The sequence below is a fragment of the Micromesistius poutassou genome (assembly GCF_964030765.1).
Source record: "Micromesistius poutassou genome assembly, chromosome: 17".
Classification (NCBI taxonomy): domain Eukaryota; kingdom Metazoa; phylum Chordata; class Actinopteri; order Gadiformes; family Gadidae; genus Micromesistius; species Micromesistius poutassou.
Window position 1 is genome coordinate 5662201 of NC_140287.1, and position 13988 is coordinate 5676188.

General features: G+C 44.9%; 1 protein-coding gene across 1 annotated transcript; it reads right to left on the reverse strand.

Moving 5' to 3' along the window:
• Nucleotides 1-243: 243 nt before the first annotated feature.
• LOC311361889 (uncharacterized protein) lies at nt 244-13397 on the reverse strand (the record flags this gene model as incomplete). Its single annotated transcript, XM_084481693.1, is given in 7 exon segments — nt 244-1871; nt 1980-2083; nt 5520-5665; nt 6818-8433; nt 11686-11734; nt 11983-12891; nt 12894-13397. Coding segments are annotated over 7 exon segments (4956 nt in total).
• Between the last annotated feature and the right edge of the window lie 591 nt (nt 13398-13988).

The window sequence follows — 13988 nt, forward strand, 5'->3', positions numbered from 1 at the left end:
ATTGTAAGTAAACCTTTAAAAACATGAGAAAGTGACAATGAAGAATATAATGTTATCTAATGATTTACAATGGGTTATAATTTATAATAGTCAGGGTTCACTTCCTACTGACTTTCTCCTTGTAAAATGACAGCAGTACAACATCAAAGCAGTTCTCACAGATCTCACATAGTAGATATTCTAATTCAGGAAACAATATTAGTTGTTTTAGTGGTTTGCTAATTGTATTATCAAACAAAGGTCCTAGTCTGTTTGATTGACAGGTGAGATGATCAGGGGGGCAGAGTTGTTACCTTCATAATCATAGAGACCTGGGCTGAGGAATGGATAGAGAGGCCCAGTAAAGCTACAGCCGGTAGCAGAGTAGATATGAACCCAGGCTTCCACATCATAGAAGGAGACCAGACCCTCATCATAATCAACAAACACCCCCACCTTCTGGAGCTCAGCTCTCAGAGGGAGGGAGACAGCAGGGTTATCATTAAATAGAAACCCATCCTTGTTGAATGAAATAGTCCAGTAACCCGTCTCAGGGGTCAACATGGTCTGACCTTTTCTGTCAATGGACTCTCTGGCCACTCCTAAAAACCATTGAGTCTTGTCTTTAACCTGGACTTCAAAGTAAAATCTCCCAGAGGAAAAACTCTCCCTTGTGTGAACATGTAAATACAGTGTAAATCTCTTAGGGTTGTCTGGGAGTTCCTTCCATACACCTCCATGATGTACTTGTTTCCCATCCTCAGACAGGATGAGACTGCAAGCCGCTGTATCAGGATCCAGAGTCACATCTACTTCATACTGCTGGACCCTCTTAAGTTCAGCTTCACGCAGCTTCTTCATCTCCATGTTCAGTGTCTCCTCCAGCTGATCCAGGGATCTCCTCAAGGTCCCTACATATGACGGAGGACAGACCTCCACCGTCGTCCAGTCCCTGGTGGGTGGAGGATCCTTCAGGGATCTGAAGGCCTGGAGGAGGTGGAGGTGGTCTTTAGTGTGTGAGAGCTGCTTCATTTCTGAGTTTCTATTGGTCAGATCTTCTATTTCCTGCTCCAGCTCTTTGATGAGGTCTTCAGCTTGTTTCTCTGTGGATTTCAGTCTCTCTTTAACCATTTGGTTGAGATCATCCTGGCACTTTTCAATGTAGCACATCAGAGCGGTGAGGACCTGCACACCATCAGTTATCTCTCGGTCTGCATCTGCTTTGCTGCGTTTAACTGTGTCTTTAATCTCCTGAATATTTTTTTGTCTCTCCTGGATCATCTGCTGAACTTCAGCCTCTATCTTCCCCAGCTGGGCCATCTTCACTTCATATTCCTCCTTTAGAGGTACAACAGGATGGGACTTGTGGTCTGTCTCTGTGCAGAACTGACACACATACACCTGTTCAGTCTGGCAGAAAAGCTCCAGAAGTCGATCGTGTATCTTACACATCCTGTCTTCCAGACGGTCCATAGGCTCGACCAGCTGATGTTTCTTCAGGACTGTGACTCTCTGATGTGGCTCCAGGTGGGTTTGGCAGAAACACATGAAACACCCTAGGCAGGAATTCACAGCCTTCAGCTGGGTCCCAGTACAGACGTCAAAGGGAACTTCTGCTGGTTCAACACAAGGCTGCTCTTTTACTCGTACGGACGTTCCAAACCGATCAACCATCTCTGAAAAGAGGATATTGACCCGTAAATCAGGTCTTGTGTTGAAAAGCTCGTTGCAAACAGGACATTTGTACTTGACTTGTTCATTCCAGAACTTTGAAATACAGGTTCTGCAGAAGTTGTGTCCACATGGTGTGGAAACTGGACTCCTGAACACATCCAGACAGATGGGACATGAAACGTTCTCCTCAGACCAGGAAGTGTTAGCAGAGGCCATTCCTAGACACAGACGACAAGGTTTATGTATTGAGCAAGTCCATTATTGTTTTAATTCCATAACGGTAAAAGTGGTTTTAACTTCTCTAAAAGTTGTGCTGTTTTACTCACTTTGGTGTGGTTTCTGTCTGACGGAGAATGAATTTTTCGCCTCAATGACAGAACAGCTTCCACTTTGTGTGGCTTTGGTTTCTTTGAACCTTAAGTTTATTTTCCTGAACAAAACGTCCTCTCCTCTCCTCGCCTAACCCCTGGCTCCTCCCCTACCCCCTAGCTCCTCCCCTAACCCCTGGCTCCGCCCCTACAGACACAGTTCACTGATGTCTCAGCTTTCGCTCTCTGACTTTGGGCACATTCATGCGCTGTGTTGGCCTCTTCAAATGCCTTGATGTGTGTTCTCCACTTCTTTCTGGAGATAAAAGAGAGCCGATGGAAAACGAGAGACATTGTGGTGATTTAGTGGTGATTTGCGATACTGTAACTGGGATTCATCTGCGTTGATCTACCCAGGCTTCAGGGGATTCCCCGAATGTGATCCACCCAGATCTGATGTAGGAAAAAAGCTATTCATAGGCACGCACGCACATATGTGTGTGTGTGTGTGTGTGTGTGTGTGTGTGTGTGTAGCACCCATGACAACTGAGGGGAAGGGAAATGGAATTCAGTGGACAACGTGGGAGCAGCCGGTGGATCTTGAATTTGCAGATGATATAGTTCTCCTTTCACATACACAGACACAAACGCAAAAGAAGACAGACAGACTTTCACAAACTAACTTGGTCTCACTCCCAATATAACAAAAACACAAGTGATGAAGATCCACTCCAAAACCAGAAACCCCATCTTCTTGAACAGCCCTGCCCTAGAGGAGGTAGAAGCTTTCACCTACCTAGGCAGTGTTGTGGATACCACTGGAGGGACTGATGCCAACATTAGAGGCAGAATTAACAAGGCTAGAGTCGTGTTTAACATGCTCAGAAAGATCTGGAGCTCAAAAAACATCTCCACCAACACTAAGATACGCGTCTTCAACTCCAACGTGAAACAAGTGATGCTGTGTGGATCCGAAACATGGAGAACAACAAAACACACAACACACAGGCTGCAAACATTCATCAACACCTGCCTCAGAAGGATATTCAACATCTGGTGGAAAGACAAAGTCAACAATGTGGACCTGTGGAAAAAGAACAAGCCAAGACCCCATAGACTTATAAATCTGAAAGAGAAAGTGGAGTTGGATTGGCCACACCCTCAGAAAACCTGCCACAAACATCCCCCGACAAGCCCTGAAATGGAACCCCCAAGGGAAAAGGAAAAGAGGTCGCCCCAGGAACAGCTGGAGAAGAAGTGTGGAGGCAGAAATGTCAGAGAGTGGGCTCAACTGAGGAGAGCTTGAGCGAAAAGCCATAAGCAGAGTGAAATGGAGGATATTCGTCAGTGGCCTACACACCCAAGAGGAGCAAAGGGCTTAGTAGTAATAGCACAGAGTCTATGAACATGTCCAAGGCTACAATAAATGAGTCCAACTAGTTTTGTGCTATAGCCAGCCACCTACTGTCAAATCATGTATTAATGGCTAGTATTTTAACATTTTTTCAGAGAAACACAGGTCCATATTCATGTCAAAGCAACAACCCACTTCCAGAATCACAATGGTTTTTAAAAGATCATCAACAACAACAATGTCAGGAGTATTTGGAATGTCTCTAAGAACACTTTCTAGGGAGTTATCATTTAAATGTATGAACCAGTTAAGTTGTATTTTTTTGCTTGTATGCATTGTGCTGAGTCCATATACTTTGCGTAGTTCATTCGCTGTAATGTCAACAATGCGATCGTGACGGGCAAATGCGGGACACACACACACACACACACACACACACACACACACACACACACACACACACACACACACACACACACACACACACACACCTGAGTGTAATTGTTTTTACAACAGGTTTGTTTTTTGGGTTCTTTCCCCTCTGTTCTTTCTTGGCTCGTGTTTCTCTTATAAAGCAAAACGGTCGACCAGCGACACCAACCTTTACAAAAGAGCGAAAAAAGACCAGAGAAACAGAAGACAGAAAGCTTCTCCTCCTCCCTCCTCCCTCAGTGCGGTGGTGGGAACAACTAAAGCGCCACGTGGAGCCGTGTGGTTTGCTTCGGTAGTGCCGGGGAACCCTGAGGTGAGAGACAGAGAGATGGCCATATCTGAGCCATGAGCACTACGCGCCAACCCCCCTTTACCGTAAAGTCTACACAACCGCGAATATTCACCGGCGAACGACGACGTGATGATGATGAATAAACCTTTATTGATAATAACCCCTGTCACTGTACAAGTACAAGTACATGCACAACGAAATTGGGCCATCGACCAGTCCAACATATATACACAACACACATGGGGTAGACAGGACCGGAAGACAGGGTAAGAGAAAAGTACAGCAAGACATGAGGAGAGGGAGGAGAAAAAAAGAGGCAACCCCCAGACTATACTCCTAGGGGTAGTACAGTGTGGGAACAGGAAAAAAACACCTCAGCACATAAGCACATAATCACAACATGAGAACACAAGACCTGCAACAGGGGGAGGGGGGTGGGGGGGGTTAACCAATACAGGCAAGCAGCCACCCGGTCCTCTGCAGCCATTAGGCGCTGGACACAGACCCGTCTTGTCATACTGGGGGGGAAAACCAAAAGCCGCGAAGGCGTGGGATGGGGGTAGAGGGGGGTGATTGCGTATCTGTAACCGTGTAAGAGTTTGTGTGTGCGTAGGCCTGAAGAGTCGCTCGCCCGACGTCACAACCATGGTGTCTCAGCCATTGCACGTTTCTAAGCGGCCCCTGCTCTAAGTAGCCCTCGTGAGGTAATCAAGGACGTCATTAATTAATGAGTGGCACGTGGCTGTAGTTTGTATCTTAGTCATGCAATAAAAAACAAAAAACATCAATATTAATCACACTATTAAATAAATAGTCTAATTAGTCCTACTGAAAAATAGTAGGATTATTGGCCCACAAAGAACATTCCGCCCCTCTGTGGTGATTGCCAGCGTCCTCTTCGATGCCGTGGTGTGCCGGGGAGGTAGCACCAAGAAGAGGGATGCTGGGTGACTGGAAGGGCTGGCTCTGTGGTGGGCGCTGAACTGGATCACATCAGCATCAGACAAAAGGACACCGGGCAAACTGCTCACCATCATGGACCACGACTGTCATCCACTCTACAACACCATCATCAAGCAGAAGAGCTTGATCAGCGGGAGGCTACGCACACTGCCATGTAAACCTGACACACTGAGGTAATTTGTCCTCAGGGCCATACAATTGTACAATCAGACAATTAAAGGGAAAGAGATATAGAACACACGTACACTGTTTACTGGCTAAATCAGCCCTTATGCACAGCCCCTCCCTCCTTCCACCAGCAATATTGACTTGTTGATTTGTCTCTCCCACTGTTTACACTATTCATCATAATGCACATACTAATTGTTATTTCTCAAACTATCCTTGTACTGCTACAGTTGTCATCGTTTTTATATTATTGCAATGTGTATATAGTTATTTTATATTGTCCATATTTAATTTAGTGGTCTCTGGATTTTATCCTTTATCCTTGCACTGCCTTTCCTATCTGCACTACCTGATAGGGGAGCGATAGCTGCTGGACCCAAGAGCAGAACACAGAGACAGGACTGGAGTTGGAGTGAAGGGGAACAGGTTTATTTTGAAGGGGAGTTGATGAGATGATGCAGGCCAGGTGTGAGCAGTCGAGAGTGGCAGGCAAGGCTCAGAGACAGACAGGGGGGTGTGGCCGACACAGGGGGAGAACACACAGCACCACAGCCGTGGCTGTGACACTACCATCATGACACACACTATCATCGAGCACCATACAAGGGCTGTATTACTGTATCAAAGGGTCAGTCCCTGTCCTGTCACTGCAAGCCTATACAGCCCTTAGCACATCCATGTGGAATTTGTATTTTATTTAGTTTGTTTAGTTTATTCAGTATCTCTTATTGTCCATCGTATTCATGTATATATATATTTTTTTTTTCTGTTTATGCTGTATGTGTATGCTATGTGTGATGTCTTTAAAGCTACTGTGAACTTGAATTTCCCCTTGGGGATCAATAAAACTATCTATCTATCATCTGATACCCGCTCCCGCCACTGGGTGTCGCTCATAACACTGATTATAGTACTGCTGCTTGTATGTGCCAGGGCACAGGTAGTAGACTATAGCAAAGACGCGTCAAACAGATAGTTACACACATGTAATGTGTATGCAAGACAGTAATTAACACAATCCTGGATGAGCAAGAAATGTGAGGAGAGATAGGAGAGAGGAGGAAGAGAAGAGAGAGGAAGGAGAGAGGAGAAACTAAGAGGAGAGGATGGAGAGGAGAGGAGAGATGACAAGACAGTCACGGAACTCACACACATGAAGATAATCTTTACATGTAGTAACTGTGACCTTTGTTTTAGTGTGTTACACATGTTGGGTTGTCATTGGGTTGTCATTGACTCATAAGCCTTTTTTCCATTTTTATTGAAGTCAAAAAAGTGTTTTTACATTTGATTGTGTTGTCATTCATCAAACTAATAGTAATGTTAAGATGATTATGATATACACATTAATCCTCAAAACATGTTCTACGTAACTGCAACCATTAACAATTGTGTAGCCGTAAACCTTTAAAAAACTGGAGAAAACATAATGAAGAATATAATGTTATCTAATGATTTACAATGGGTTATATTTTATAATAGTCAGGGTTCACTTCCTACTGAATTTCTCTTTGTTAAAATACAGCAGTACAATATTAAAGCACTTCTCTCAGATCTCACATGGTAGAGATTCTAATTCAGGAAACAACCTCAGTTGTTTTGGTTGTTTGATTATTTTATTATCAAACAAAGGCCCTAGTCTGTTTGATTGACAGGTGAGATGATCAGGGGGGCAGAGTTGTTACCTTCATAATTATAGAGACCTGGGCTGAGGAATGGATAGAGAGGCTCACTAAAGGTGCAGCCAGTAGCAGAACCCATACGAACCCTGGCTTCCACATCATAGAAGGAGAGCAGACCCTCATCATAATCAACAAACACCCCCACCTTCTGGAGCTCAGCTCTCAGAGGGACACGGACAGCAGGTTTATCTAAAAATACCAACCCATCCTTGTTGTAGTAAAGTGTCCAGTAACCCATCTCAGGGGTCACTATGATCAGACCTTTTCTCTTGATGGACTCTCTGGCCACTCCTAAACGCCATGTAGTCTTGTCGTTAACCTGTACCTCAAAGTATAATCTCCCAGAGGAGAAGCTCTGCCTTGTGAGAACACATGTATATTGTGTAAATCTCTTAGGGTTGTCTGGGAGTTTCTTCTCTACACCTCCATCATGTACTTGTTTCCCATCCTCAGACAGGATGAGACGGGGATGAGCTGTATCAGGATCCAGAGTCACATCTACTTCATACTGCTGGACCCTCTTCAGTTCAGCGTCACACAGCTTCTTCATCTCCATGTTCAGTGTCTCCTTCAGCTGATCCAGGGATCTCCTCAAGGTCCCTACGTATGACGGAGGACGGACCTCCACCGTTGTCCAGTCCCTGGTGGGTGGAGGATCCTTCAGGGATCTGAAGGCCTGGAGGAAGTGGAGGTGGTCTTTAGTGTGTGAGATCTGCTTCACCTCTGAGCTTCTATTGGTCAGATATTTTATTTCCTGCTCCAGCTCTTTGATGAGGCCTTCAGCTTGTTTCTCTGTGGATTTCAGTCTCTCTTTAACCATTTGGTTGAGATCATCCTGGCACTTTTCAATGCAGCGCATCAGAGCAGTGATGACCTGCAAACCATCAGCTATCTCTCTGTCTGCATCTGCTTTGCTGCGTTTAACTGTGTTTTTAATCTCCTTAATCTTTATTTTTCTCTCCTGGATCATCTGCTGAACTTCAGCCTCTATCTTCCCCAGCTGAGCCGTCTTCACTTCATATTCCTCCTTTAGAGGAACAACAGGATGGGATTTGTGGTCTGTCTCTGTGCAAAACTGACACACATACACCTGTTCAGTCTGGCAGAAGAGCTCGAGAAGTCGTTCGTGTTTCTTACACATCCTGTCTTCCAGACGGTCCATAGGCTCGACCAGCCGATGTTTCTTCAGGCCTGCGACTCTCTGATGTGGCTCCAGGTGGGTTTGACAGTAAGAGATAAGACACACTAGGCAGGACTTCACGGCCTTCCGCTGGGTCCCAGTACAGACGTCACAGGGAACTTCTCCTGGTTCAACACAAGGCTGCTCTTTTACTCGTACGGACGTTCTAAACTGAGCTGCCAGCTCTGATAAGAGGGTATTGACCTGTAGATCAGGTTTTGTGTAAAAAATCTTGTTGCAAACAGGACATTTGTAGTGGACTTGCTCATCCCAGAACTTTGTAATACAGGTTCTGCAGAAGTTGTGTCCACATGGTGTGGAAACTGGGCTGCTGAACACATCCAGACAGATGGAACATGAAAAGTTCTCCTCAGACCAGGAAGTGTAAGCAGAGGCCATTCCTAGACACAGATAACAAGGTTTATATATTGAGCAATCCCATTGTTTTTGTTATAACAGAAAGAGAGGTTTTACCTTATCTCAAAGTTGTTCTGTTTTACTCACCTTGCTGTGGTTTCTGTCTGTCACACTATTTGCTATAAAATGTGTTATTTTCCTCCTGAAAGAAAGAACTGCTTCCAAGTCGGATGAATTTGGTTACTGGGAAGTTTTGTTTCCTGATCAAGACGTCCTCTGCTCTCCTCCCCTAACACCTGGCTCCTCCTCTAACACCTGGCTCCTCCCCCACGGACACAGTTCAGTGATGTTTCATTGTTTAGGCACATTCATTTACTGTGTGGGCTACCTCAAATGCATTGATGTGTGTTCAAATCTGTTCAATCTTTAAAATACAAAACACAGACCAAGAGATGGTGTAAAACCGGATACATTCTGGTGATTGAATGGTGATTTGCTACTGTAACTGTGATTAAGACCTATACAAAAACTAGCTCAGGTGTTTTCTCTGGTGCAGTCTTCATAAAAACGTCCTCTACCTGTATAGCCAGGTAATATGTGCTATTATGGTTTTTGATTCAATATTATGTTTAAACTGGTACTTAAATAAGGCTAATCTCTCAGACTCATAAAACAGCTGCATCACGTGACTCAGGGTAGGGCAGACGAACCAGACCAACAAGTTCACTATTCAGAGACATCACTGTCAATGCCAGTGCAGAGACAGCAAAACAAACCTAAAATCTGCCGTGGCATTTAACAATGTCACATTATCACTGGTGGTGCATTATGGGTAGCTTTTACATGCCAGGGACAAACAGTGTGAAAATCTGAAGTGATGGACAACTGGTTTTGTAGTCTAGTTCTAGTTGTTATTTAGGGTTATCAAGGTGTGCAAGGTCACTTGCAGTCAAGTTGTGAAGAAAACCAAACACGCTGTGGGAGCTGGTCCTAACCCACTATCAGAATGTAAAAAATGCATTCTGGCTAATGTCTGGTAGACGGTAGTTTTCCATTAAGGGGCACGGCTTGATTGCAGATCTGGTTTTCATCGTCTCTGGGGTGGAGCCAGAACATTTGATTCATGTAACCTGATAACCCAGAACTGACAGTAACTGTTGAAGTGCAGTAGCATGTGTTTAATAGAGGGTCATTTGAGGGCATATTTACATACGTTTTTAAAAAGTTATGCATTCATGTTGCGATTTGGAGCAGGAGGAATCCACATCACTACTATGTAACCCACTGCATCACCTTTCATCAATCAAACCACAACAAAACAAGAAAACACTTTTCGGTACGATGGCTGTATGATGTCATTATATAAGGTTCTTTATTTCCCTGTTATACACACAAACACACGACACGCACACACACAAACGTGTGTGACACAAAGGTGTCACCATACCAACTCATAACAACTCAGCAGGAAACCAAAGTCAGTCAGTCGGTCTGGTTAGGTCAGGTCAGGTCAGGTCAGGCTCTCTCTCTCTCTCTCTCTCTCTCTCTCTCTCTTAATGTGTCATGGTACACGGAAGAGTATATAGTGACAAGGGGGGAGAGCAAAAGCGAGAGAGAGCGCGAGAGAGAGAGAGAGAGAGAGAGAGAGACACACACACACACACAGACATACAGAGAGAGGGAGAGATGAATCAAACCAGATAAATCATTGACATGAACTTTAAGGCTAGTAGCTAGGCTAGTATTTAACTCCCTAAACCCTAAGCCCTCTACAGCACAAGGAAACACCCCCTAAAAGCCCAGAGGGAAGGAACCCTGGACCGACCGATAATAAAATACCTTAGTGGACGTTATAACGCTTTAGACGACACAACATTTAACACAAATGAGGGTGAGATGGTTAGCAAGGAGGTCTCTCATCAATGTGTTGTTGTGGGTTTCCTTTGGGTGCCGCTCCTCCCAAATTCTCCCAAACATTTTATTTTGCTCGCTTTGAGCTCACTAGAAAGGCCATGTCTGCTGGCGAGTTTGTTTTTCGTTTTAATAAACGGTGACTCAAAAATTCCAGGAATCCTTTGGGTGATTAGAATCTCTGGTCCCTGGTGGCTCGACTGGTAGAGCTTGGCAGTTGGTGGCGCGCCCTCAGAGAACCACAGAACGGCCCGTAGTTCAGGAAGGAACTGAAGTCATGAATTCATTCAAGACTTTTAATCGATAATCCAAGCAGACATCTTTTCTACACCATTTATAGATCGGTTTGCATTATTTCTATTCGCTGACTCCCTCTCTATGTGAAACACCTGCTGTTGCAGGCATCCCCTCTGATTGGCTGATAGGGTGACCCGGTCCCCTGCTGTTGCAGGCATCCCCTCTGATTGGCTGATAGGGTGACCCGGTCCCCTGCTGATTAGGCGCTGATGTGACACACCTGTCCTCCTCTTACTGAAGCTGAACTGAAGGGGCGTTCACAGGGGAGCCGGCAGCCCTGCAGCCCCACAGTGAACCAGGACTGTTGAGGGGCTCAGGGGACCCGGTGGGTTGGTTTGTTTAGACTCCTCGTCCAGAGGATCCCCAACGTCCTCCCTGAGCAGCCCAGACCTGGGCCTTCATCTCACTGGACGCTCTGGATACAAACGCCTGCTAATGGTCATATTGTGAGGTATAGTTTGGTTAACATGATCTTCTATAGTTGTAGGAGAGAGGTTTAGGAACCAGACAGAATAGCCACAAACTAGTCTTGTTTTTAATGCCTGGCCACGATTTTGTATAGCACAAAAGAGCTGTCAACAATTCTACGCTTTCCTTATATTATCTCATCTCATTAGGTACAGGTCGTTCTTCCTGCAAAGTGTTTCACATTCTTACTTCTTTTTAAATGGATTATGTACACCGGGGCTGATTTCCTAAATCACGCGGTCGGTGGCTTGTCCAAAGCGTGTGACGTCGCCACTCAGCCAGAATTCAGCACCTTGGAGAGCGACAGCGGAAGACGTCTCCCACTCTGTCTGCTGCGGCTGTCCTCCACACACCCGTCACCAAGCCAACGCCATATACACGCTGCATTCATTTAACACCTTCATGTTAGTCAACGATGCAATTAAACTGTGTTAATTAGTGGCACCTGGCTGGAGTTTACATGCGATGGAATTAAAAAGTGAAAAGTCTCACAATATAAAATAAATAGTCCAATTAGATGTACTGCAACATAGGGTTTATGATATACTATGTAAATGTGTTATAGGCTACAGTGTGTGTCAGGAACTAGTCGATGGAGTGAATGTCAACTGTTGTCTGACGGTAGAAGTAGGCATTAGCCCATCGATAACAATATCCAATATCGTTGACCTAAAATATGACAAAACAGAGACAACTAAAGTAATACATTTTATAACTTTTCTTAATATATTTAATCAATGATGATGGGGACAAAACCCGCCATTTCAAAAAGTGGTGGGTTAATGTCCCCAGCGTAAAGGACACTAATGGGGCGTTGTTTAGAGAATATCCTACCTAAAATAAAACAGAATTTGGCGCGATGAGTTTAGTAGTCTATATTGGCTGGACTTTTAAGTTGCTCCATCTATGTATTTTACATTATGAACATCTGGTTCATCAATAAATACTAACCCATCCTCATTAAAGAAAATATTCCAGTAACCTTTCTTTGGATTCAATATGAGATTACCTTTTCTGTTGATGGACTCTCTGGCCACTCCTAAACGCCATGCTGTCTTATCTTTAACCTCGACCTCAAAGTAATATCTCCCTGCGGAGAAGCTCTGCCTCGTGTGAACAAATATTTTCTGTGTAAATCTCTTGTTGTTGTCTGGGAGTTTCTTCTCTAAACCTCCATGATGTACTTGTTTCCCATCCTCAGACAGGATGAGACAGGGATAAGCTGTATCAGGATCCAGAGTCACATCTACTTCATACTGCTGGACCCTCTTCAGTTCAGCAGCACTGCACGGCTTCTTCATCTCCATGTTCAGTGTCTCCTCCAGCTGATCCAGGGATCTCCTCAAGGTCCCTACATATGACGGAGGACAGACCTCCACCGTCGTCCAGTCCCTGGTGGGTGGAGGATCCTTCAGGGATCTGAAGGCCTGGAGGAAGTGGAGGTGGTCTTTAGTGTGTGAGAGTGGCTTCACCTCTAAGCTTCTATTGGTCAGATCTTCTATTTCCTGCTCAAGCTCTTTGATGAGGTCTTCAGCTTGTTTTTCTGTGGTTTTCAGTCTCTCTTTAACCATTTGGTTGAAGTCACCCTGGCACTTTTCAATGCAGCGCATCAGAGCAGTGAGGACCTGCAAACCATCAGCAATGTCTCTGTCTGCGACTTTCTTGCTCAATTCTACTGTGTCTTTGATATCCCTAATCTTTAGTTTTCTCTCCTTGATCATCTGCGGAACTTCAGCCTCTATCTTCCCCAGCTGGGCCGTCTTCGCTTCATATTCCTCCTTTAGAGGTACAACAGAATGGGTCCTGTGGTCTGTCTCTGTGCAGAACTGACACACACACACACCTGTTCAGTTTTGCAGAAAAGCTCCAGTAGTTGCTTGTGTTTCTTACACATCCTGTCTTCCAGACGGTCCATCGGCTTGACCAGCTGATGTCTTTTCAGGGCTGCGACTCTCTGATGTGGCTCCAAGTGGGTTTGGCAGTAAGAGACAAAACACTCTAGGCAGGACTTCACAGCCTTCAACTGGGTCCCAGTACAGACGTCACAGGGAACTTCTGCTGGTTCAACACAAGGCTGCTCTTTTACTCGTACAGACATTACAAACCGATCGACCATCTCTGAAAAGAGGGTATTGACCCGTAAATCAGGTCTTGTGTTGAAAAGCTTGTTGCAAACAGGACATTTGTACTTGACTTGTCCATCCCAGAACTTATTAATACAGGTTCTGCAGAAGTTGTGTCCACATGGTGTGGTAACTGGGCTGCTGAACACATCCAGACAGATGGAACATGAAAAGTTCTCCTCAGACCAGGAAGTGTTAGCAGAGGCCATTCCTAGACACAGACGACAAGGTTTATGTATTGAGCAATACCATTATTTTTTTAATTCAATAACGGCAAGAGAGGTTTCAACTTCTCTCAAAGTTGTGCTGTTTTACTCACCTTGTCGTTGTTGTTTTGTCTGTCAGACAATTACTTTTCTCCTGAACGAGAGAACTGCTTCCATGTCAGTTGCTTTGGTTTCTATTTCCTCAACATGACGTCCTCCTCTCCTCTCCTCTCCTCCCCTGACACCTGGCTCCTCCCCCACGGCACATGAGTGCGCTGCATTAATGCGCACTGTGTGGCCTTATGCGTAACCGTTGATGTGTGTTCTCTTCTTTTTGGAGTTAAAAGAGAGCCGGTGCAGAACGAGAGACATTGTGGTGATTTAGTGGTGAATTGCGACTGTAACTGGGATTCATCGGTGTTGATCTATCCGGGTTTCCGGGGCTTCCCCGAATACTTTTTATCCAACCCCGATCCGATTTTCAACAAACACGGACAGAGAGCAATGAGCTGTTTATTTGCGCTACACTGCTATAGGAACTCTCTCCGATGTGCACGCGCACAGTGCACACACGAGCAGCAGAGCATTATAAAG